Raw genomic sequence first — 27116 nt, 5'->3', positions numbered from 1 at the left:
CTGTGTACCATTTCATACATCACCAATCCAGACAATTTCTGACCTACCTACATTTTGCATATTAAATGTAAACCAGGTTGTAAGACAATGGATACTGGCATAGAAAAGATCCCACAACACATAAGAAGCTGCACCAGATATTTCAAAATACCAGACTCTGTGTGTTTTTCTTCATTAATGGTTTCCTTCAATGTTAGACAGTGATTTTGTGCTTTGAACATGGAAGTGGGGAACCCTGACTGAGCCAAATGATGAGGTAAAGTTGTTTTCACTGGCAGTGATAAAAAAGTACATCAAAAGTGATTTTTTTGCTTTCATGTTTTTTCCATCAGCGTGTCAGAAATTGTCCATCGTCGGTTGTCAAAGGCAACAAAAATTCATGTACAGTACAAAACTCACGACTCTTAGAAAGGAAAAATGGTACAAACACAGACATGTAGAGAGCATAAAAGTACATGTTCACATCTATATTTACATGTTATTGCTAGAATTACACACAATGTTGTAAAAAGTTGACATTTACATATATACTGAAGTAACATATTGAAACAGTCATGAGTAAAATGTCACAAAAAAGGCAAAATTGCTATCAGACAAATTTTTGTTCTGTTTTTCTGGTTCTGTAAATGTCCAAACTGCTGTCCTCATCATTACTTATCAGTGTCTTACTGTAAAATGTGCCTTGATGCTTCCATGGCAATCAGGACATTTGCTTACCCAGGATTGATGTAAAAAGATTTCCCATTTAGAGCATCCTATACCCTAAAACAATTTGCTCATTAGCAATATGCGTACTGTAAGGGTTTTGTCCCCTGTCACCAATTACGGATAGGCAGGCCCAACTGCAGTATTAAGAGAAATGGATCAAGCCAAATTAACTTGCAGCAAAGCAATTAGGAATACAGACTTTGTTAAGATGTTACAAAGTGTGGAGTGTACAGAGACTGTGATAAGCATTGGAAACTCATTCTTCTTTTTCTTCTGCATGAAAATAATTAGATATGTTTTTCTTTTTTTGTTGGACTATAGAATATTACACAGATTTGTGTTTCTCAATGACATGAAGGACCAGTGGTTCCACAAATACACTGCCTATATGGATAACTGATTTCCCGTACGAACACAAAGATATTCCCTCGACACAAAGCACCATCCCTTCAAAAAATTGTCTCTCCCCGGCTGCATTTTGGTTCTCTCCCGGAAGAAGGCTACTCCCACGTAGCCATGCCTCAAAGATAATTGCTCCAATATATAACAGTTGCCAACTCAAAGATGGCTGTTCCCAGAAGAGACAGCTATGCCAGAATTAACAAGTTAACCTTTACTGTTGCCTCCAAAGAATTACCCCTTTGAAACTCTATATTCTGCCTCCTGTTACAGCTACAGGTACATCAGTGTGTTATAATAGCTGTTTTGCATAAAAGATCAAACAGAATGAAACTATTATGGCTATTAGTGAGATTTGTTTTGAATAGATGACATACTGTTTGTTTGAGATTCATTCCCTGAAATCTTGATGTACGATTTCAACATCAGATTCACCTTCAGACCCTAAACTTTGGCTGAAGGGAAAATATTAAACATAGAATGCAAAACCCACAATTATTTAGGTTATGTCTACCCACAGATCCCCCAATAAGTCTATAGTCTACCTTAATGCAAATGAGCTGATTTCTCTTTCCATTCCTCTTAAAACTTTTCTTTGTGTCAGAACGTGAAGATAGCACGTTTTATTGTTAAAAGGCATTGATTTTCTTCAAACAGAGAGTCTCTTAGAGAGAATTGGCAAAGTGATGGCAATGTGGTTTCTGTCATTGCTGTTACATGAATATTCACCATTCTCAATCTGTAGAAACAACTCTCAGTGACCATGAAAATGGTCCGTTTTTCCCACCCACTACGGTACTCAAAAAAATTCATGTAATTGATTTTATCGCAAATTGCCAATGAGAATTCCATCAAATCTTCGGTGAGATATGCCGCAACTCCAGACAGATCAAACAATGAAATGGCATCACCATGGAAACAATCAGTCTGTCATAAAATCAGATGAATATTGAAGTACAACGTGCACTTTAGATAAGTTGTTGGTGATAGTTTAGGTGTAATTTACTCCGGCATCTAGACAGTAGGATGCACTTCTTTGGGTCTGTGTGGCCTAGAAGTTCGGTTAATTGATCCCTGGAATAGGTATACACGCATCGAGGAATGCACAATATTATGTTGGTTTGTTAACAGGTTTTTGTATGACATTGCAGGCAAAAATGGTCAAAGAATGACAGCATTAATGAGTATTACACTTAGGCATAGTTTCTTTTACACAACGGGGAAAAGAACCCCAAAATTTCTGAGTTACACACACCACTTTTTTATGGCAATTACTTTGCAAGTTATGTTTTTGCTTCTTGCTTTCCTATCGGGATCAAGCTGAATGTGGAATAGATTTTTGTAAAGCAATGCAATTATAATATCTCGTGACTCAGTCTGACATGAAATTTGCAACTTATATTGACATTACCCTCCCTTTTATGATATTAGAAATTTGTGATGTAAACTGTCTAGCCGACGTGCAAATGTATCAATGCACAAGCATTGAATAGTCGTACTGTGAATGCTGAACTAGTTTGTGTGAACACAAGGCTGTGAATAATGATGCCAATAGAATACATTCAAATATTTGCGTAACATATAAAGTCTCCAGTGAATATACTGAAGCACAGACCATTCTTATAATTGCTTCAGAGGCATTTTTACATGTTTCAAAATCAGTGTCTCAACTATAAATCTAACTACAAATTTTTAGACTTTCTGCCTTATCTTATTGGTCAAAAACTATTTGTCGAAAAGAGCATAAACCTGTACATACAAATGGCATACATAAATTATATCACATAAATATTTTTTGTTGAAAAAAATTATTCAGAAGGGTTACTACAGTTTAAAGGTATTTCTGTGCAGGATTAACAATAACAAGTCATCGTTGATGACACAGTCCCCACTTACTAATAATGGGTACTTTGATTACATGTCCTCAGAGAGGATAGAGTCCTCTTCATTAATTAGGTCTGTGATAAAAATACTTTGATACAGATGGCGCTCAATGGCCAAATTGGTTCCATGGTGATGAAAACATAAAACCAATGTAGGCCACCATCCTAAAGTTCATAAAATGAGTCAACTAGGAATTAATCAACAGGATGTTGCAAAACATTTTTGCATACATTCTAACACTTAACAGATTATCACTGGTACCATATTTCATAAAGTTTGATGCAGTATTTACAACACTATGAGATCAACATCTGTATCAAGTTTCATCACATTTGACGTTGTATTAATTTGTGGCTATATCACCCTAATTAGGAAAGTTCATTACTTATGCACTACAAATTATTAAACTGACACTGATAAATGTCTTTTTCAATGTAAAGCAATGTGAGCTTAACATCGGTTAACATCTGTATAAAGTTTCATGAATTTGATGCAGTACATATTTCTTGACATATCAGCCTACTTACGAAACTTCAATAATTGACATGTTACTGCTACATGACGTGAAACAAATTGACGAGCATATGTATGAAATAGGTCAATGTCAACTTTGAATGATACTGGTGGAAATATGTCTGAGTTATGGCTCTGTACATGAAACATCGTAATAAAATGGCTGCCTAGCAACCATATTGGATCGTATCACATAAAAAATCGACGTACATATGTATGACATAGGTCAATGTCCTTGTACCAACTTTGAATAAAATCAGTTGAGATATGCCTGAGTTATGCCTCTGTATATGAAAAAAATCGTAACAAAATGACCACACAGCAGCCATATTGGATCGTATCACAAAACAAATTGACGTGCATATCTATGACATTGGTCAATGTCCTTGTACCAACTTTGAATAAAATCGGTTGAGATATGCCTGAGTTATGCCTCTATATGAAAAAATTGTAATAAAATGGCCGCCTAGCGGCCATATTGGATTGTATCACAAAACAAATCGACGTGCATATCTATGAAATTGGTCAATGTCCTTGTAGCAATGTTGAATAAAATCGGTTGAAACATGTCTGAGTTGTGGCTCTGTACATGAAAAAATCATAATAAAATGGCCGCCTGGCGGCCATATTGGATCGTATCACAAAAAAAATTGACGTGCATATCTATGACATTGGTCAATGTCCTTGTACCAACTTTGAATAAAATCAGTTGAAACATGTCTGAGTTATGGCTCTGTACATGAAAAAATCGTAATAAAATGGCCGCCTGGCGGCCATATTGGATTGTATCACAAAGAAAATTGACTTGCATATCTATGACATTGGTCAATGTCCTTGTACCAACTTTGAATAAATTGGTTGAAACATGTCTGAGTTATGGCTCTGTACATGAAAAAATCGTAATAAAATGGCCGCCTGGCGGCCATATTGGATCGTATCCCAAAACAATCGACGTGCATCTGTATGACATATGAAGTAATCCTTGTACCAAGTTTGAATGAAATCGCTTCTTGCATCTCTGAGATATCTGTGTGAACGGACGGACGCACGCACACACGCACGCACGCACGCACGCACGCACCGCACGGACATGACCAAACCTATAAGTCCCCCCGGACGGTGTCCGTGGGGACTAAAACTATCAGCAATGTTTTATTGTTAATTTTCTTGATAATTGGTAATTCTAAAACTGGCAACAATTTTTGTGGAATTACTTTGAAGACATTGTGAATTCATCTGCTTGTCTTATTTCTGATGCAGAAGGAAAAGTGGTTCATTCATCTTTAGTCAGATTTAACACAGTGAGGCAGGGAAACAACTTCTCTCTTTATGTTGAAAAAGTTGATGGTTATTAAATTTTTCCACACATTTGAATAAATTTTTTTCATTATAATCTCTATTTTTTTCTGTTTTATGTGTTACCACTTTGTATACTCAAATTGACTCATGAAGTACAGCATTTGTAAAGATATTAGAATTTAATATCAGCTGTCAGTTATTATTGACATCGTGGGTTATAAAGTACAAGAAAAATGCAAAAGTAATATTTTATAACATATCCTTGGTCAAAATCTCAGTGCACTATGTCCACGACATCAATGGAAGTGTACACACTCTGGGATTCCTAATGAAAGTTTTTGCAATTTTGTTTGCGATAAATGGAAAATGTAGGTTATATTTTGATTAGCATTTTAAAAACATCTCACCAAGAAACCAATTACAAATTTTTGATTTCATCTGCGATGGTGAAGGATCCTTACTACTGTTAAATTCTTAAGAAAATTAACAATTTGCATGTCATACAAGTATGTTGTATGTATTCAACTTAACCCAACAACAGCTTGTTTAGCATGATCGTAAAACCTTAATTTTCACCAAAAGGATTTGGGTTCATATCAGGAAACTTAGAGGTATACTCTCACCTGTTCCAATTTTGCCACATGTACCATGAAAAGAGAAAATCTAACCAATCACAGATTTTAAGCGGGTGGCTGCTTTTTAAAAACAGCGCCCTCACATGGGTATTTTGAATACCAAGGAACGCCCCTTTGACCATATATGGGCATATTTAGATTACAGGTGACTGTATACCTTTAAAATCCAAAACTGATGCAAACATACATGACAAAAATGCTTACAGCATGATAGATTACACTTGCTGTGAGTTGGGTTGCGTCATTTCGCACCATACTGTCTCTGAGTTTTGGTTTTTCTGTTAATGTTGAACTACCTTTGAGTTTTTGTTCTTCAGAAATTGTTGATCTAATTTTGAGTTGTGGTTCGTCAGTTATGTCGGTCATAGTTGAGCTGTCTTGATGTCTAGGCATGTCACTTGTCGTTGAAGTATCCTCATGTCTGAGTGTGCCACTGAAAGTTGAAATGTCGGTGTTTGCTGTCTCTGTACTGTAAAGTAACGTCGCGTTGTCAGGTTGGAAGTCTCTGGCCTGGATAACGTGTCACAAAGGTACAGTCTGCTCAGCAAATAGCAGGAAGCCAGAAAATGATGTCAGTTTCTCTGTGTTGCTTGTGAGTGAATGTCTGCTGCCCAGTTTCAGCCATACTTGATCCCCGACTATTAGCTGCAGGACCGCACTGTTGCTGTACGATTCCCTGGTTGTGTTGCCTGCATCACCGTGAACAGAGACCTGACGCTCATTGTTCTTGACAAGGAGGACCTGTGTGTCCCTGTTGTGAGCAATGTGAAAGATGAAGTAGTATGTCCCGTTAATGGCGCAGGTGAAGCGTCCCGTGGTGCCATCAAAATGACCTCCGACGTTGGTGATCATGGTGTCAAAGGTCACATCTTTGCCCCTGTCGGCGTGGCCTGTAAGGTCTGAAGTGCGTACTGCTGTAAATGCTGATTTGGGCTGATTTAACACAGATGTTGGAACTTTGACCGCTGGTGCTGACCAACTAGCTGCACTTACTGTTCCCATTCCTGTCAAGCCCGGCTCTCCTTTCTGTCCGTTGAGCCCGCTTTGCCCAGGTGGACCTAAGTTACCAGGGGGTCCCATTGGACCAGGTAAACCAGGTGCACCAGGTGGACCCTGTGGACCAGGAGAACCCTGAGCCCCAGGTGAGCCTTGAACTCCACCATCTCCCTTTTCACCCTTTGATCCCTGCACTCCCAGTGAACCCGGCAAACCAGGTGTTCCAGGAACACCAGGTGTTCCATTCTCTCCCGGCATTCCAAATGCCCCTTGAACACCCTGCAGCCCCGGAGGACCTATCATTCCCATGTCGCCTTTCTCACAGCATGGCAAGCATTGGTCCCGTTTCCGTTTTTTAGGTCGCGTCAGTTCGTCCTCACACTTGACGTTCACAGTCAGGACCATAATCAGCAGTGAGATCAGGAGCAACGAAAGCCAAGACATCCTTCAAGTGACTGTTATTGATTCTGTCAAATGAACAGAAAGAAAGCGAAGTTACTTCCATGGAATCATAGTTAAAGTTTCACCAGACCAAGTATTAGGATACTGTCATTGCAGAAGATTTTTCATTCAGTTTGGAAAATAATGGTGCACAACATCAGGAGAAATCACAAAAAGGTTTCCACCAGTGCAGTGAGTTTGTGATGGCCACGACACTTAACCATTTCTGAAGATATGTAAATGCATGTAGTCATACTGAAATGCACAACCAGAAGAACACTGTTTTTTGGAAAAACTTATCATGATCATATGTATTAAATATCAGATATTAAACAGTAACATCACTTTGACTGATACAGTCCATATGGCAGCAAATAGAATTGAAGTGGAACACAGTGCCCCAGTACACCTGTAAAATGGTGGTAGGTGTCTATCAGCAGGGTTTCAGAGTAACACACATGTCAACTTGTTTGTCTGATATCTGACACCTTGCTCAATAGTGGTGGCCGTCTGTATTCAAATAACCATGTTGGTATAACCACTTCTGGTGTAGTTTGTCAGGTTCCTTTGTTGGTGACTATTGAGCTGCCATGTAGGGTTTCACGTTTTCCCGCCAAAATTTGATAGCTGTGCAGGCGGATTTTGTGAATTTTTGTATGCTTTTTACAGATTATATGGCGACGCAAAAGGTTTTTTCAAAGCAGGCATTGAATTTTCCTTTTATGTGGGAACGAGCAAAGTGTTTTTCTGCTTAAATCTTGATGAAAACTTTTGGGTTGAGCTTTGCCAACTTTATTGTCAACAGTCTCTGGCATTGATTCTACAGCATAAAGGTGAAAGGAGGTTCCAAAGAGATAAACATGAAAGTCAGGGCATGTAAATATGCTTTGTCTGACGTAACAAAGTGTCCACAGTGTTCAGCAAACAGGCAGCAGGGAGTACATGCAGATTATGCAAATGGAAAGTTAGCACAGATTTACTCACTAAGCTGTATGTGGTGCAAATAAAATTTTCTTTACTGTCGACTCTGAGCATTTTTGTTACCACATATAGACTAGCCCTTGTTGCTTTGCTTTCCTTAGCAACATATGGCTGACCAATCGTGTTCACCCCACAATCAACGGAATAGCGAAGCACTATTATATAATAGTCTGCTGCAGTTTATTCCCACGATTATCTGGAAGGCAAGTCTTTCTAGCTATACCGGTATATAGCATCCTCATTTAGCTAATTTCACTACGTGTTTAAATTCACTAATTTAAATGTTGCTAATTTGAACTTTTCCCCATATTTACTTTGGTCAAGATGTCTTTTCTAAATCTGCTGAGTGCAATGAAAATCCAAAATCGGTAAAAAGGCATGCAGCTAATTCGAAGTGTTTTATAGCACTGTGTTTTGATATTTATATCCCACAGACTTTGAGCAAGTCTATACTACATGTAGCCTTGACACTTTGAAATCACGGTGTTTTCTTTCATGCCCAAAATTCTGTTGAAAATAAAACCATGTTAGCACATCCTGTTTCATTCAGTCTTGTCAATTGAAAGTTGAAGTGACGTGCTTATTAATTTTCTGCTGTCTCAGAACAAAAAACCTGTGTCATACAAATTCCGACAAAATATTTTTACAGTGTTTATTTCATGATTATAGAGCGACCTTTGATCTCAAAGTACTTGAGAAGTTTTCACAAGATTTTTTACTGGTATGGTTTGTGGGTATTCATTGGCCAGTCACAAAACAGTTTACAGCCAATGAAGCTGGTAATTTGACCTGTAGGTCAAGGAACATCCTCAGGACAGCACTCTTGTGGTGTCCTGGGAATAAACATTTACTTCAACCAACCTTGTCGGCATTTATTATCTTTTTCATAAACATAAAAAGTTTCAAAATCTGATTACATATGGTGCAAATGACGTATTTGATATATTAATTAAAATTATGGTGATCCTTGTGTGCTTACTAATGTAAAGTTAACATTTCATTATGTAACAATATGTGATATAAAAACAAGTGGACATGTTCTTATTACATACCAGTAGAGAAAAAATGAGCCAATTTTGTATACTTTTATCAAAGCTTTATTTTTAAAATTGTTTTCATCACATTGTTTTGTTACTTTGATGTAACTTTTTCTCACAGTTTTTGTTTAATTAGATGTGAACTAAATGATGAAAACAAAAGTGAAATCAAAAGACTTTAATGTAGATATGATTTGTAGTTCTCATCTTTTCATTTGATAATGCTTCACTTAACAAAAGCATTGTTGTTTTAATCAAGCCTTCCGAAAGTCTCTGGAATATGGTATTGTTCTTACATGGGAAGTGTTGCTCCATAAAAAAATACAGGGAAATATGAGGGAAGCAGTTACAGATGACCTAAACTGGATTTTCTTCGTAATTGGAAAAATTGGACTCCCAAAAGCTTCATTGTCAAAAGAGCCTAATTTTGAAATTCCATTGTCTGTATGACACAGGTCCCTAATATACATGATAATCACATTGATAGGATTTTACTTTTCATCGTCCATGGATTTGAACTCAAAGAATAAATTTGCACTTGGCAGGGAGTCTTTTGTTTGGTGATTGATATTGGATTTCACTAGACCTGATGTGTTACCTCGGTTACAGCTGAGATAAATTCAACCACAGTGCAATTTCGTTCTGTGAAATGATTTCTTTTGTAAAAATGACCTTGTGTGAGTGTTCATATGTAAAATTCTTGGATAAATTGAATATGTTAATCAAATGAAAAATTTACAAAAGTATTCTTAATCTTTTCCATTTAGTCTTATATCAAACCCTCTTGTGTCGATGTGTTTTTACAAAACTTGCAAAGAAATATTTCAGAAATATTACAATGTAAGGAAAGATGACTTATGCAATGATAAGGAAAATGACAGTGATTACAATCATAAGTCAAGTGAGGTGTATAAAATAGGGTAAGATGTGTACATGTATTTCTATACAATGTATTCGGAAAGTTAGGAACGCATGATAATCTAATCATTTATCTTGTGTATTCACGTTTTCCTGTAACTCTTGTGTGATTGCATAGAAAATGATGATAATTTTGATTTTAGTTTGTCCTCTACGGGTATGTTCATATGCAGTAACTGCTGTTGCATCCGTTAAAGGGACAGAGTTGCTCTCTTTTCAGCTTTTTTTCCATGAATTTTGTATTGATATGAAAGGTCAAAAACAGTGACTTTGTCCCTTTAAATGTGTCCAGACGTCAAAACCATATGTTTTTATACTTGACCAAATACTTGAAAAAATATACCAATTTAAAGTACGCTTTTGTAAAAAGTTGTTTTTTGTGACATTTCTGAAGGAGTGTGCTGGCATGTCTTACAAAATGCAGGGTGAAAGACTCTACAATCTCTTTGCAATAAATCACACAGAACTTATCAAGATGCATCTCTGTCACAGCAATGCTGAAAACGACCAGAAAAGGAGTGAACCAACCGTCCTGCCATTAATTGCAACCAGAAAAGAGATGAAAAGCAGATAAAAATGTGAGCATGGGCGCCAGTTGTATTTGATGTACCGTCCATCGGCAGACTTTGATATTTCCTTTGATGTTTTTTCCCAAGGTTTTCAAAAGTGGATCTAAAAATGGCAAGCTTCACTGATTACCATCTGAAGTCGCGTGTTATTGGCACAGTGTGATCAATTTTTTTTTCCGTTTATTTCCCCGGCATTTCCACACTGTGATGACTGGTCTAAATGTGTAACTGCTTATCAAACAGCTGGTGATTGCCCTAAGTCATTGATCAATATCGACCGTGCACAAAAACTCAGTAGGCGGTAGATTTCCTTTTGTTCCAATTTCGCGGGAGAGATTTCTTTGACACCATACAGATCACACAAATTACCCATTCTGCAGCAGTCAGTAATGCTGAATGTGTAAATGCATTTTTGTTGTCCAAAAAAAGTAGAAATATTAAGCATAGAATTCACATCCTTTCATATTTGGTAAAAATGTTTTTCTTTTTATCACAAGAAGTACAATAACTTTATATTCCCATGTCAAATAAACCCATTGTCCCATTTAAGTTTCTCTGTATCCAAAAAAATGTGGAAAAATTACTTGTTTACAAAATCCCCAACTTGAGAGGGTTAGTATTTCCAAATGGGTTATTTCATAAAGAATACTTTCATATAGTAAATTACCCTAAGATCAGTTCTCCCGAAAAACATTCAAACTTTCACATTATTGGTTCTGCCAGATACAAGACAATCATCTGATCAATGCAGTGATAGAGTGATTTCACATCCATGTTACTTGCAGACACACTAATGTAGATTTTAGTCTCCTTTTTCAAACAAAGTCATTGTCTCATATCGGTCATCAAATCACAGGTTCAGTTTTCTTTCCACACTGATAAGGTCATCTTTTAGCAGTGAACAAGCATTAAAACATTGTAAAGTGGAGACAAAATTAATGGGTATGCATTTAAATATTGATCACTAACAGCTTTGTACCTTCCTACAGTACACATTACTCTAATGTTGGTCAAATGATGATGAAAGATTCCTCCGTTTCTTGCAAGGCTGGCTGTGTTGTACATTAACATTATTATTTCCATTTTTCGATGCTTGAAGCTATTGGTACATTTTATTATAATGGTATTGGTATATTTAAACAGGCTATTTTTCACCCAATGAAAATAATCTAACTGGGAAACAAATTTTCCTTTTAGAAATTAAAGGAAAGTCCTTTGGTATTGTGAATACTGCAATGACATACTTGGTATTCTCTCTCTCTCTCTCTCTCTCTCTCTCTCTCTCTCTCTCTCTCTCTCTCTCTCACACACGCATGTACTCAACTATTAATATTATTTAGCTGTGTAACTCTTCAGTCTTTTCATGTAAAGGCTTGCAGGAACAGAATGCCAAACTGCCAAAATTTGTGTATGCAATTGTAATTTGCACAATAACAAACCATCTATCTTTGAGAATCTGAGGCAGTACGCAAGAACACATTCCATAGATCTGATCAAATGCCAGATGTTTTGCCAATTAGCAGTGGCTTTAGAGCCAGGAATTGTGTGGTTCCCATTTGCTACCTACTTTAATGTCAACAAATCCCCCGTAACATGCCAAAAGAATCTTGATGTGCATGTGTGATGGAAATGATCAAATTCTTCTTAAGTAAAGCAATGTGCTTGGGAAATCTGCTATATCCATCGACACTCAGAAACAAATGGTCAAATAGAATTGGAAACAGATCTCCTGAGAGTTGGTGAACATTACATTGTTTTCAAGTCAATTACCTCTTTCACACCGTGTACATATCAATGTGTGCCAAATATTTACTCAAAAATTCACCATTAGTGGTTTTTACTGCGTGCTGGATACTCTGAGTAGACTTTAAAGCTGATTTTATGAATACAGTGAGCCATCTTCACTGAAGTAACCGAAACTACTGTGAATCTTGCCTTGTGGTAGATATATGAAGTAATGTAAGTTTGTAAATTTTGTCATTGACTTCTTTGACACTTTTGACATAATTGATATGAGACTGATTGATGCACGTATGCATTTGTCAATATTTATCAAAATCTATCAAAATCAAGTTTAAAAGTACAATCTGGTTCATTTCAGTCGATGACCATCAACATCTGCATTGTTATCTTTGATAAGATCATATTATAGTTATTACCATATCACCGATCTCATCCCATCGGTGTCATTGTCGTAAAACCAAGTTCAGTTTCAGGATATATCTGTAGCATGTTTGAAGTGCTGTCACATTCATCTCCATAAATTTTAGGAAATCTAATCAGATGCGCAGTGTTTGATATATGTTACCATAGCAATGCCTGACCCTTAGCTTCCAGGGTTTCCAGCTGATTGCATCAACACTTTTTCAGTACTTTTAGCAGATTAATCATATTTTAATCAGTGCAATAAATCTGCATGTTTGCAAATTTTCAGAAAATTCTTTTCTGGTCTACTGCTTGTGGGGCTCATTATGAAGCTTGTGGAGCAAATTCAGTTTTCACTTTCTTACCCTCAGTGATGGCTGCCATTTTGAATTCCAAACATCTGTTACTATAAATGTTAGGTAATTTGTTTCTCAGTACTAAATGTTTTCCTGTGATCCTTGATTTTTATTCTTTCTATGATAAGAGAATGGTGGAAAGTTGTGTTGAGGAACGTTTGAGCAAATGTTTCAGTCTTTCAATTTCAAGACGCGTAACACCTTAATAGACTTTCAGCTCTTCTTTTGTTGTTCACCATAATTTCACCATAAATTCACTCAAAAATGATGAAAATTTAGTGGTGAAAAATGTTTCATGTTGTCTACAGCAAATATGCAAGAATGTTTCTACTCCGGAATAAAAAGGACGCGATGCGTACGACGTTCTACATACTTCAGTACGCCCAAATAATCACGTGATGCCGGTACAAACAAACCCACATGTGTACTGAACGCGTATGGAAATACACGTACGTCTATGCGCGTTTGCGCACATGGCTTTGTTTGTACCGTGGTCGATTCGAATTCCGGGTTTGGCCTATTTGTTTCCAGATGGTAATCATACTCTTACATTTCATTCAATGCCACATATGTCTGTGTTACTTGCAGACTACAACATCTTGGAAAACCATAAACAACTCGTCTGAGCCATCTAACAGATTGAAATGTGTGCTATTCTGTTCCCAGTGAGGCACTTGAACAAATTGGATATCTTGTAACAGTTTGCCAGAGCAAATTGATGTCATGTCGTCCAGCAAATTGATGTCATTCAGATCCTTCTGAAATATTGGGGGGCAAAGATGATTGTGATTTGGCACGGCCCTTGAAGCATTTAGTGCCATGCTGCTTTCATTATGATTCTACTGAACACAGAGAATGAGAAATGTACAGTGGCCATTACAGTCACTCCAGAAAACTACAAGAGGCCTGCCTTCTGACTCCTATCATGTGTGGTATTATCCTGTCCAAATGGTTCAAAATATGGACATGACAGAGTTTTGTCACCAATGAATGCAGTATGTCTTTGAAAATGATTAATTACTGATGAAGTTTTATTATCTTTCCAAGCAAACACATTCCTGACCTTCCTACACCAAAGCTAACTTCTTTTGTATTGGTCAATACATCTGACCAATGTTTCATTTCTAAAATCAAAGAGTATCAACAGTCATAATGCTTCTCCGTAGGTTGTAAAAAAACCCCCACTTTTCCATATTAAATGCACCGGGATGGAGAACAAAGTCAGATTTGTTTATGTCTCGACAGTTTAGCCAGTCTTCATGGTTTCTTGCACCAATTGGCAACCATGAAAGGGCACATTTTCTCAAAAAAAAAAAATATTCATGCAACTTGTTTTAGAGTATTTTGCTGTTTACTTTATTTTTGTTCATCAGAAAGACAGAAGAGTGAATCATGAGCCCTTTCTTACTATCAATCTTTTAAAAATATTTTTGTCAGTCCAGGTAGAAATCATTAAGTCAATTAAAGGGAAGATCATTCAGTCAGGTGGATCAAAATTTCAGAAATCAAGAGATATTCATGTTTTGTAACCCAAACAGGAAAAACCCAAACAAACAGACAGACAAGTATTGGTGTGTTTTAAGACTCCAAGCGTTTGCGTTTAAGGAGTCCTAATGCTTTTGCCAAAAAGTTAAGGAAGCTTTTTCAAGGCAGAGCTAATCTTATTAGCTGAGAATGTCTAAGCCACTAGGGTCAATCATGTCAACTTGCATCAAAGCTGTCCTTGATTGGTGATTGCAATAGTTCGATTAGATTCTAAAAGTCTGCATGCAGCTAAAAAATGAATCAAGTTCCCTCTTTTGTGGACTCCAATTCTATTGGAACTCCAACTGAGGGTTGTTGCTGTGATTAAATGCAATGTACTTAATGTCCAGGTAGATATTCTATATATAGCACCATCTAAACGTAATGGAATGTCAAGATTTTGGATGAAAGCAGCTATTTTGATATCTTACTCGGTCATTTTTCAATAATTTATTAGGGAAATGTGACCATTTTGCCAGGCTTGTTGGCACTTCATCAAATTTAGATGCTATGCCCCATTATTATTGTCAGAACATCTGTAAAATATTTCATCTGGTTGTTGTTATTCCCATGGAAATACAGACACTTAAGTCATAAATTAGCAGTGCTTATGTTTCCAGCAAACACCTGTTTTAGGGAAAAATTTCCCTTCAGCTGATTAGCCATTGGTCAACTTCCTCAAGGAAAATTGTATGTTGACATATGATGCATCAATGATCATTCTGAATTCAAAATCTACTTAGACGTACATGTACAGTTGTAATTTCACTGGCACAGTATGTGAACAATTCAAAATATTACAAAATAGCAATTTAATATCCGCATCATGATTGAAAGAACTACAAAACAGCAAGAAAGAATAGTTTATTATATGAAAATATGTACAGAAAATCAGCCTGTTGAAACTTCAGTCCATCAAACATTTTAGGAAATTCATATGGAATAGAGCAAAGCAAGTTTCTTTCTCAGAATTGTATATTATGGACTAGTGAAAATGTACCAGATGTTCTGTAGCAGGTACATTTGAACAGGTAACAAATTTTTATACCTCCATTTAATGAAACTGTTAATATCAATAGTAGCAATTTATCAAACCCATGAAATAAATTAGCAAAGACATGTAAGTTTTAAACTTGACTGCAGCACTGTTAGGTGTCAGTTGATAACAATACTGCATTTAAGATAATATTTAAGCTGTATATGCCAGTGCATAATATTCAGCTCCACATACTTGTTTACATTTTCTAGCAGTTTTATTCAATTTTAAGTTTATTCATAATCAGAAAATTTCTGAAGACAGGATGGAGTATAAAACATCAAAGCAAAGCAGCTGGACTGTAAAGTAAGTCTTTCTGTGACACAAGTATACCGTAGGTTATAAAAGTCCTATATCAATATTAGAATAATTGTTGTTTAAATTTTCATAGAGAGACTTTAATTTGGAATTTCTTATGAATGAAGCTTTCAAGCCTTCATTCTTTAGAGCACATGAAATTCTGATGTAGGGACAAGTATGTCTTGTTTTTGTCCTGATTTCACAAAGTGTACCTGGATACGTCACTTTATCAGATATTGTTCCATACTACGTTTTTCTGTATAAGTCTACAAACATACCCACATCATACTTGTCATTTAACATGTAGAAAATATTAACATAGGACAAGATCAGCAGAAGAAATTTACATCCACAGATTAGAATAAGATCTTATGTTACGTCCCAAAAGATGGGTTGATCTTCAGGTCATCCTCTGGAAGTTTGGAAAATATAAGCAACAGTTTTTATGACAGTAATCACTCTAGAGAGAATTTCTTTTGTGTAAAAATCTTAATTTTGACCCAACTAGAGGCCAGATGATTAACTTGAATGTGGAACTGACAGCAAGACTTATAGATCAGGGGCAAAGTAGAACACAAATTCATTTTATTGAGGGGCAGAGATTTGACAGCGTATTGCGCATAATAGTTTGCTAATTCAGTTAATGGAACAGTAACAAGCCAGGTCATAATGTGAGTGGAAAGATGAAAGTTCCTGAAAGCATGGAAAGCTAGGGCTATTGTCAAGAACCATTGAATCAAAATTTAATTGTAATACAGTTTTTGCGAGATTTCAATTCCTGATAAAGACTTTTCCAATGGTACTAACTGCGGGCTTGGTTTAGAAATGACTTCTTAAAGGTTGTTATGTCTTATTCTTTTATCTTTCTGGTTAGGAATTGTGATATTGTTAGTTGTACATGGTTGTTCCACATAGCCAGTATAGTCATAAAGACTTCAGTTAAAAACATACTTCTTTTTGACACTTTATGCAAATTCTGACATAAAATCTACTTTGCTCATTAAGTTTGATGCCCTTTACACACTGCTTTTACCAGTTAAATTTATTTGGTCTGGAATGATTTTTGAACATTCTTATGAACTCATTAACAACCTTAGGTCCAACTACAGGGTATGTTGCAAGACATGGAATGACATATTTTAGAATACTTCGAAGATTACAAATTTTCACAGGAAATTTCAAATAATCACTTATCAGACCCACCTTACAAAATTAATGAGATCAGCATTCAATACTGTTCAATCATTTTAATCTGAACAGTTAGTCCTGGTACATGGTCAATTGTCCTGAGGTGATTTTTTGAAAAATGATTGATGAGCGTACACGTAGTTTGGATTAGAACACAGTAAACCAAGTTTTCATCTCTAAGGGGCTTGTGTGGAGGGTATGAAATTTCCATCTTAAACATCTGGTATAGGTGAACATTTAAATTTTATGGAAAAAGATGTAAAAAAATCATGGAATAGTTGTCAAATTGAAGAATATAATAACGTCATAAATAATAATTAAGTCAGTAGTTTGAGTTTGACTTGTAATTTCATTTGTTTGTCAAGACTCTCCATCCAAAATCTTATGATTTAGTGCCTCAAGTAAATACAAATACAAAATGTTCAGTGTGGTGTGAGAAAAACTATCACCAGATTCGCTTTTTTGAAAGTTCAGTTTATGTCAAAAATTGCTGCATGATTTCAGTAAAGTAACAGGATGTACAAATCTTGAAGCATCATTCCTGGTGTGAAATTACTTTCTTTAAACTGTAGACGTACATTTTCATAGCAAAGCGAGTCAGTTTGAGAGTTGTATTTCAGTTACTCTATAAAAACTGGACAGACAAAAAACAGAAAACAACCAAGTGGTTTGCAGTATTAAAATAGATCACAAAGTTTGGTAAGCTATTAAAAGACAGCAGAGAAAGTAATGCCTGAAAAAGCCTTACTTTTTCCCCTTGTTAAGTTAAAATTGTCATCTCAATGATAATTCGTGCAAGTTAAGGTTCTGAAATAGCCTTATGAACTTTTCAGAAAGACCAGAGCTTCCTTGTGACATTATATTGGTTATGTTTGTTTCCCGACAGGCTTGAACACACACACACTGTGTCAAAGGTGACTTGTTTTGACTCTGATGACATCCAATGTCAGCGTTTCCTCCCACTCAATTGTGTACTGACAGTATAACATAGTAGGGTAACTGATTCTTCTTACTCTATGGTTAACTCTTTTTAGAAATTCTCCATGCACCCAGCTAATACCCTGAACAGAAAATGTGTGCCTTTTCAGCGTGACTTCTGACAAACAAACCCATGACCCTGTGTGCTAATTCGGCCAACCGTTGGTGACGGTGAATTGGACTGTCTCTTTGAGTACCGGGATTTTGAGTACCGGTGCAATCACTGGAGATAATCGGCGTGTTAAGCCCCTCTCCAAAGGACATGAATGTATGTTAGTATCATGGGGTCAGTTTCATGGATGACTGGAATTGACACAAAGTATCATGAGTTTCCTACTTTCCATATAATTCCCATTTACAGTTTGCTGAAACTTGTGCTGTGATTTGCATCATCAGAAAAACTGAATACAGTTATTAGTAAGTCAGCTTGATTTGAAAAATAGGCAGATTCATCACAGGGAAATTTGTCAAACGAGCTTTGTAGAGTAGAAAATACACATTTTCATACACACTAAATGAGAAAATATTATTGATATTGTCAACTGAAGTTGCTCTGAGGAATGACTCCAAGGTTAACACCCAGCTACCTTATTGAAAACAACTGGATTCAACTAAAATGTTATTGTGAATGGGTAAAAGCTTGAAAATTGTAAATGGATCCCTTGTTTGTGCAAAATTTAAAGCAATGGTTGTGTCAAGTACTGGGGGGAATTCCTTTGGACATTTCAGAAGTGTTACAATGTATTTAAATGTCAGTGTAAACGTAAAATATGAGTTAAAAAGACCTTCAAAATATAAACAACGTACCGGTACCAGTGTCTAAAATGTTATAAGGAACTTCAACTTTTACTGCTAAAGAATTAAATCTGCAACAGCAAGAAATAAATGGCAAGTTTTCACTATTACTAAATTTTTTATGATACTAAAAGGTACGAGACTTCCTCTGTTAAAAATTTTGCATTCTCTGATGGAACACAAACAGATGGCACCCTGGATGAGCCAAGGCCACAGCCATCATCAGTACAAACACACCTTAACAAAAAAATTGCCAATCTGAAAAAAGACTCAAGGTAAAGAAAAAGCTACACTAGTAGAAGTTTAATGTTGCTGTGCACGATCTCATTACTAGACCCCAAGTGAATTACCCTCCATCAGGGCTTTCTAATGATACTGTCAATTTTCCCTTGGTGTAGCGGCTTTCAGTGAACTGTCACGCACAGTATTGTGTGTCGGTGTCATCACAGAGAACTCTGTTGTAGTCTTTCAATCCGTAATGCTTGAAAACCATCATGTTCATGTACACTACCTATGCTAGCTTGATATAGATCAGGATATAGAAATGTTCAGTTACAAATCGAAAACAGCGTTCCATACAGGATACTTCTGGTCACTTAAAAGTGCTTCTAAATAACATTTTGAACTTTTGTATATGCTTTTTTGTTAATCCAGTATAGAGCTGCCATGTTTCTCACCAAGAAGTCCTTCAAAAAGATAGCAGTTTAGAATGAAATACACCAAGTTACTGATATTGGTCAAGATAATCACAATGAGAACAAATTTCATACTGCAGAATAAAGAACCTTGCTACAGCATTCACATAAATACATTAAATTTTTAAACTCTTGCATAAATAGACATGCAAATATTAATACATCCCCACATATCTCCATAATTGCAGACCAATACTAATTTTTTGTCAAGGACCCACCTCATACAGTTTCTGAACTACAAAAACACGGCTGCTTACCTTTCAATGTCGCACAGCAAATTATCATAAAAGTGCATTGTGGGATACATATGTACAGCTGCCTATTAAATCCAAAAATATTGCACCAGTGTGTCATTAATATTCTTCATTTTAAAAAAAACTTTAAATAATGGTTGACATCTGTGCTGGCAGACAAAGTGTCACAACTAAATATTTCATATATTAGTGGTCTGGAGCTCATTTCGAGCCAGGACTGTTCAATGAAATGAAAGTTTGAAAGCAATGAAATGCTTCACGATATGCAGGACTTGAATTGAAATGTCCAAGGCAGAATGAATAACAATGTACCTACTCAGAAATTGAAAAGAATTTTGAGTGAACCTTCATTTCAATTATATTACATTTATAAACAATGAATAGCAAATCTCTGAACTTAATAACCCCAAGATATCTCAGAGAATTCATACAACTGATGAAACCAAGATGTTGATGAAATTAACCAAAATTCATTTCCAAATCCTGAGGGAACAAATAATCTTAGCACAGCAATACAAAAGTAATTTTGGACAGACAGTTTATGATACAAAAGATCCAGAAGCCTGAAATAACATGACGAAGATTTGTTTTGTCACAGTCTTCCTGTCAGGGTTAGCATCTGATATCAAGTATAAAGGGCTTGATAATCATTATGTAGCTTCACTGGACGAGAAAATGAAACCGTCAATATGCATGTGACAAGGTCAGATTTCAACGTTTGAATTTGAACCTCTGTATAGTGGTCTGCTGTTAATATCAAATAAGGCATTCTTTTGAAGAACATAAGTGCTGGAAGTTGTGTGCATCCAGACCACCTTGTTAGTGACTTGGTATTCATGAGAGAGAGAGAGTGGTTGATAAGCAGGGGAGGTGCATCCTTTGTTGGTGTGGATCGATTCTCACTGATAAAGTCATTACAGCATCTCGCCAGAACCATCAAGCTAATACATAGGCTGTTTGCAATTGAAGCGCAGAAGGAGAAGATAAAAAAGAAATCGATTCTTCTCAAGGACGTTCAGAAGTTTTTATACCCAATGGTTGTAACCTTAGTGTGATATGCACAATGGCTGCAACTCAGCCAAAGTTACAAACACAAAGAAGAGAGTTTCCAGAGACATCAATAAAAAAACAAAAGGAAGGCCTACACTTATTTAATTTCTCTGGTTTTTTGGCTTTTTATTGTAGTGGATTTTAAGCTCTAAGTTTCTCACTTTAACAACAATTGTCATACTGGTATATTTCTGTTGAAACAAAACTAGTCGTTTAACGCCTAAATCCCTCTTTAGCTCACTGTTTTCATAAACAAATATTACATCCGCAACTTTAAAAACAAGACAAAGTCTGCTGAAACTGAGAGAGTGCTTGAAAGCTGTTAAGAGATATTTTCATTAGAGATACCCTTTGTAGTGAAACCACTTATCTCTTAAGTAGTTTCTAGAGTGTTTCTGTGTTTTTTTGACATTCCATTCTACTTTACATTAGCAGTGCTTTAATAGTCTTCTGTGCAGATGCAATGGCTGGTCTCTCCCCCTCTCTCTCTCTCTCTCTCTCTCTCTCTCTCTCTCTCTCTCTCTCTCTCTCTCTCTCTCTCACATATGGCGCTCTCTCTCTCTCTCCCTCTCTCTCTTCTCTCTCTCTCTCTCTCTCTCACACACACACACACACACACACACACACAGGCATACACACAAACATATGGTTGAGAACTTGAATCATGTTATTTTACAGTAAATAATTTTCACAAAATGAAACAATTGAATTGTTAAATTTTGGATGAAAAAGACACATCTGTACAGTAAATGTGTTTCTCAAGCTTTAATGCTTTCTGTTCCTTTCTGTTTTACCTGTGTGTGCTGCTTAAACTTTACCTATGCTTTCAACAGGGGCAAAATTCGGTGCCATGAATTTGATCAAGGGCCTATAGAATGACTTTAATAAACAGAGCGTGTGTAAGTCCTTGTGTCCTCAAAACCATTCTGAACCATCTGGCGTAAATGTCTTTGAAGCCGCCATGGGATCCGGTAATGTCAATGCATTCCATAAAATAGCTCAATTCTGAGGATTTCAAAAGCACGGCAACAACCAGTAATTGGGCCAATTTTGTCATGGTAGATTGGTTATTTTTCGTTGTCGAAATTACTTCATGTTCTTATTTAAGCTAGGGATCCTTGTAGAGCTCTTGCAAGGCACACCTCATTGGATTTAGAGGATTTGATTGATATGAGCTGAAATCTGCAGTAATGCCTGTTACACACCTGAGAACATCACAACCCTGCTTGAATTATAGAAGCCGTCTCCCTTTCTGCCTTTGCGATCTGTCAAAGTAAAGGTTTTTTGGTTTTGAGAATATTACGCTGTAGAACTGTGAAAGTAAAGGCATATCAATAGCAAAACTCCTCTTTAGACGGCGTTTTCTTGTCTAAATAAAGTTTTGCTTACATGTGTACCGTGTGTAAAACTCTGTATTTTTATTATGCTTCTCATCAGCAAAAGAGAAACAAATTGATACAGGTTGTAGAAACTGCAACTCACTGAATACACGTACATATACAGTATACTCAAACATTTTTTCTGTTGATGTGAAAAGATACTAGCGTAGTGGGGTGTAAAAGTCACTTCTAGAATGAACTCACTTACACTCTATTTGAGTAGCATGTTTGGAGATCTTTAGGTTGTGGAATTTGGCGACAAATGAGCAAGTATTTTTGGTGGGCAAACAAGTGGTACTCAACCATGACCTTCCGATACACACTCTTGAGTATGGTACACTCAGTAAGGTATTGCTTCACTCATCCGTGCTACCCGTACCAGTGCTCATTGCAAACAATAGTCCACAATCACATCAATGACATTTCCATCAAAAACAAGGCTTGGGTATAAACAAGGTTTGAGTATTCACCTATCTATATGATCTTTGATTTGATTTTATGCTCTTGGGAAGATCGGAAACTTACATTATACTCAGTTCTCAGCGAGCTGAAAGATGTTAGAAAAATTTGAATTACACTGTATTTGGCAAAGTGAAACGCATGCATTTTCACACAGTGTTCTTGTAGTCTTGCTCTGGTATACATGTGCACGCACTCCCGTCATTTTATCTCTACCTGATCAGAAGCAGCGATAACATTTTGATAGTAAAGATATCGTCAACAACTGAATTGTACCTCTGCTCTACTACTCTGTAACAACAGCAACTGTATATCGGAATCTTCAATTACACATCTGATGTTTGTTTTCAGTTCTTCAAGTATATTCATCCTAAACTATAGGAATATTTGACCAATGTAAGGAAATCTTCATTTAATCAACAGTAATGGGATTTAGAAATTCACATTTTGATAGAAAATATACAGCAAAGGTGGGTGGCAAAATTCAAGTGGCACTCAGACAATGTTTGTGGACACTTCACAGTGGCAGCCAGTGCATGTCAATGATTACCTGAACTCATGTCAGAGAAAACCAGCAAAGTTTGATGAAAATAGCCAAATAAGAGATAACAAAATCACATTTATATTGATTTCACATGTGTACAGACCAATTTTTGTACTCCATCAGACAACAAGTGGACAAATGCTGTCATATGCTTGGTAGAGTTCTCTAAACAGAAATGACCGCGGATAAAACCTGACAAAAAAGCATAAACTTCTGTCTTGAATAAGCATAGTTGCTACACATGTCATGATATATTTGTACGGGGTCAAAACAGTTACCCTGAAGTCTTCCGTACTACATGGCAAAGGCAAAGGTTGCCGGAAGTTCTGAGTCCCAGCTCGTAATTCACAGTGCTAATGGTATTATTAGGATTTGCCTAAATCCTGGATTCCTAAGCCCTGTCAGCAGACCGTAATTTGTGCAATGTGCATGTAACTGGAACAAATCTCCCGGCAAACAAGTCTTTTTCGTAAAATGCAACAGACCCTTTGATTTTCGTTCAGCCGTGTCAAAGTTATCATAACATGCCATTTTTCACATACCATTCCAAGCTAACAATTTCTCCTTTTTTGTCATACAGGAGTTCTACAGCAATTTTCTCTCTGGTTATCCATTTCTTCAAATTTTTTTTCCACAACAAAACTTGAATATGTAAATGTTATTTAAATTCAAAAGATGTTATTTTAATTAGTTATAAATAAGTCAGCAAAATGCAAAAAAGTTGTTCTTGATCCAATATTTACAATGGGTATGTGGTATTACAGCTTCTATGTTACTTGGCATATAGCTGACAATTTTGCTTTGCAAGCTTTTGTTTACAAACTTAATACCCAGTGATGGCTTGACTAGTCATCGTTCAGCAACAAAAACATTTGCCAATGAAAAGTCAGGACGCCCCAGATTCAACTTTTCCAAGATCCAAACTTCCAAAGTTATATGTAGGAGTTCACATACAAGAAATATAATTCAATTTGAACAGAGTGTTCATAGTTTAAATAGAAGAAGACTGTTTGATTCATATGCTGTAATTTTAATCTATACATGTAGAACTTTTCATTCAATGCATTTGGTATTTGCAAACAGTTCTACTCTGATATTAAAAATTGATGATGTACGGTAAGTAAAAGTATAATTTATTTAATTTTCTACCAGTGCTTTTCTTGTTCCTTGCATGAGAATTTCTGTTAGTGTTTGCTGTCAGGATATAGACAGTTGCTAGCAACAAACCTTGCGTTGCCACCCTCATGACATCAGACAGCTCACAACGGAGTGAAAAATATGAAAGGTGAAATCTCAGTCAACATAAAGGACAGACAATTGTCACTTTTTAATGCTTTTTTGTTTCTCCACTTTAAAAGTAAATTTGCCCTGGATTCTCAAACTTACACAATACTCAATTGAAATGCTACTTTGGTAGACTTCATTTGATGCTTATCATCTTGGTGGTTTTGTTCTTGTGAATATAGAAAATTTTGTTTTTTTTCTCCCAAAAGTTATCATAGGGATAGTCACCATATTTAAAAGTTCAGGCAATTTACTTTTCTAGTACCTGCACCATGTAACTGTAGTTTCTCTAGAATATGCACAGTGACCCTAGCTTGTTGGTCTTGATTTTGAAAGAGAATGGTTAAAAATTGCTGAGGGAAAGTTTGAGCAAAAGTTTCAGTTCTATCAGTTTTGAAACACACTACCATAATCAAGCATGATCGCAAACCTGTGAAAACATTTGCCTTTTGTATTTTGACTTAGAAAGCTAGCTGTTGAATAGAGCAAGGGTCTTTAAGCTGGTTCCATCAGTCAATGCGATGTCTCTGTTACAGGCAAAGCAATCAGTTACAAATTAAGGCTCATTGTGAACTAGCAAAATTACAGTGCATTAAAAGAAACCGCAATTGCTGTGTTGCTTTTCTGTAAAAACACCATGCTGAAGTCCCCCCTCCACGTCTAGAACAATGAAGCTGAGCCATGTCTTCTGTCAAATCAACTTTGAATTCATCTGTTCTTAGTCCCATTGACCAGATTTGTACCGTCTCTTTGTCAAGCATTCAGTGATTCTCATGAACATTGTCTAAAATAACAGTGTGGCTAAAACCCTTGGAAAAAAATGCCTAATCCTGTAATTTGTCACAGTGAATTTAACAGGATATTATTAACAGGCTTTTTTTACACATTATAGCTTTCCAACTTAAATAACACCGCTTTAGAAAGATTCAAAAGCACTGGTAACTGGAGGCAGATAAACTGTCACATGTCTTTTACAACTGTCATGCATATAAATCTAAATTTTTAAAATATTTTTATGTGATTTGTGAATGTTGCATCAGTGAAAAATTCTGCTGAGCTTACCGGCGTCAAGTAGCTCCTGTTGTAGAAGTAGCTGGTAAAAGTAGCGTAGATTTAAAGTGAGTGCACGTCCAGAGTGGTTCCGTACAGGAAAGATTGACGATGCTTGTTTGCGTGTTTCTCCGTTGACAGGCTGTCGCCGCTACCGGGGCTGTGTGTTCACTAACCGCAGAGCACAATAAACAAGTACTTCAAGCCAGAGCAATGATTAATGTGAAAGAAATCACTTAAGTACCATAATGCCCTCTGATCCAAGCGTACAATGAGAGACACCCCCCAAAAAAAATCCAGGGAAGATTTTTCTGTCGTTCAGCAGATACCAAATTGGGACCTGGAATTCAACGAGTTTTGAAGTGTTGATTGATATTAATCAGATCAGCGTCTTATCCCGTCTGTTGCCGTAGTATCAATTGGTAACAGGCTTACAGGCAGCTGTTGAAGTGTATGCTCTATGCTGAAATACAAATCACAGACTGAATGGTTTGCCTGAGATGTTAGAATGTGGACTGTATGGTAAACAGCTTTACCCTCCCCTGATTGGACATTGTTGCCAATTGCTATTCAGCTTTTTTATTTTCCATGGCAATAAGAAAGTACCAAGCATGAATGCACTGGGAACCCCACCGACCTTTGACCCCAAATCTTGCTATTTTCATTGAACTACGCTGTTTCTGTTTGGACAGAGATAATGATATGTTTTACAGTCGCTTTCATTTCCCCAACTCCAATCTCCAACCATCCCCTCCAAAAAATTCAGCGATGTTTTCTGAATCGCAGGAGTCAAATAAATTAAACAGACAATCTAGAATTATACTGATTTATGTCCAATCCAGTAAAAGTATGCGATTCTGTCGTCTGAAAAAGGAGAGAGGTAGAGTGTGGTATTAAGTCTGAGTTATGACAGACCCCATGGATTGTTCTGACCACTTTCTTACATTCACATGTGATGTCGTAGGAATAAGTGGGTAATTTGAATATTAATAGAAAAACGACAGAGAGCGACAAACAGTCATTCAAGGAGGTTCTGTGTATTATTTAAAGGTTGTAATACCAAGGTGCAGATTTCACAAAGCTAACTGTTACCTGTGTGTCAATCAGGAGGCTAAACGGTACATTCAGCAGCGACTGACTTTGTGAAAACACCGGCAACAATGGACTAGGTGGCAGGATCAAAACACACATGGTGCACGCAAAAAATAGAAAACAACACAAAAAGATCTGTGAAGTGTATCGTCTTATAGCTTTAATTGTTGAATAGAGCATTGTCAGAGCCAGGTCTGTTCTCTGTTGTGTGTTCCTTTTGTGGTCTTTTGTGTCGATGACAGAACAGTGTACAACACTTGGTGAAGAGGGAAAATCACTGCATGCTTTGACTGTTTCTGAAAGATCTAGAATATGTTATGGTCTTAGGGGGCTTATTCAAATTCAAAGACAATTTTTTTACAGAGTGAGTGTTTTGAAACATTGCATTTCATTTTCCTTCACTAAATAGGATAGGTTTAAACTGATATACAGCTACTTTCCAGAAATGTAAAAAATCAGAATTATATTTCTCACTAAAGAACAAAATTTTTGCTTTTACATGTTTTACTTCATTCAGAGTTTCTCTTTCTGAAAATATTACATCTTCATACTTGATTTTTCAACCTTGACATTGAACTTGAATTACCTGTGGTCCATTTACGTCCAG

The 27116-nt window shown here is 36.4% G+C and overlaps 2 protein-coding genes across 3 annotated transcripts in view; one reads left to right on the top strand and one right to left on the bottom strand.

Moving 5' to 3' along the window:
• Window positions 1–27116, top strand: part of LOC139121072 (dual specificity mitogen-activated protein kinase kinase 5-like) — a 61595-nt gene that overhangs the window by 20499 nt on the left and 13980 nt on the right. The gene's annotated exons all lie outside the window — the stretch shown is intronic.
• LOC139121073 (complement C1q subcomponent subunit C-like) lies at window positions 4918–25901 on the bottom strand. The gene is made up of 2 exons (XM_070685693.1): window positions 25430–25901; window positions 4918–6901 (listed from the first exon to the last, which is right to left on the bottom strand). The coding sequence occupies exon 2, from the start codon at window positions 6876–6878 to the stop codon at window positions 5961–5963; it is 918 nt and encodes a 305-aa protein (XP_070541794.1). The 5' UTR covers window positions 6879–6901; window positions 25430–25901; the 3' UTR covers window positions 4918–5960.

The sequence above is a fragment of the Ptychodera flava genome, chromosome 21, assembly GCF_041260155.1.
Source record: "Ptychodera flava strain L36383 chromosome 21, AS_Pfla_20210202, whole genome shotgun sequence".
NCBI lineage: Eukaryota > Metazoa > Hemichordata > Enteropneusta > Ptychoderidae > Ptychodera > Ptychodera flava.
This window is presented reverse-complemented; position numbering and strand designations above follow the sequence as displayed.

Bases quoted from the DNA above. Each gene is read 5' to 3' on its own strand.
- LOC139121073 (XM_070685693.1), bottom strand. From the start codon at position 6,878: ATGTCTTGGCTTTCGTTGCTCCTGATCTCACTGCTGATTATGGTCCTG.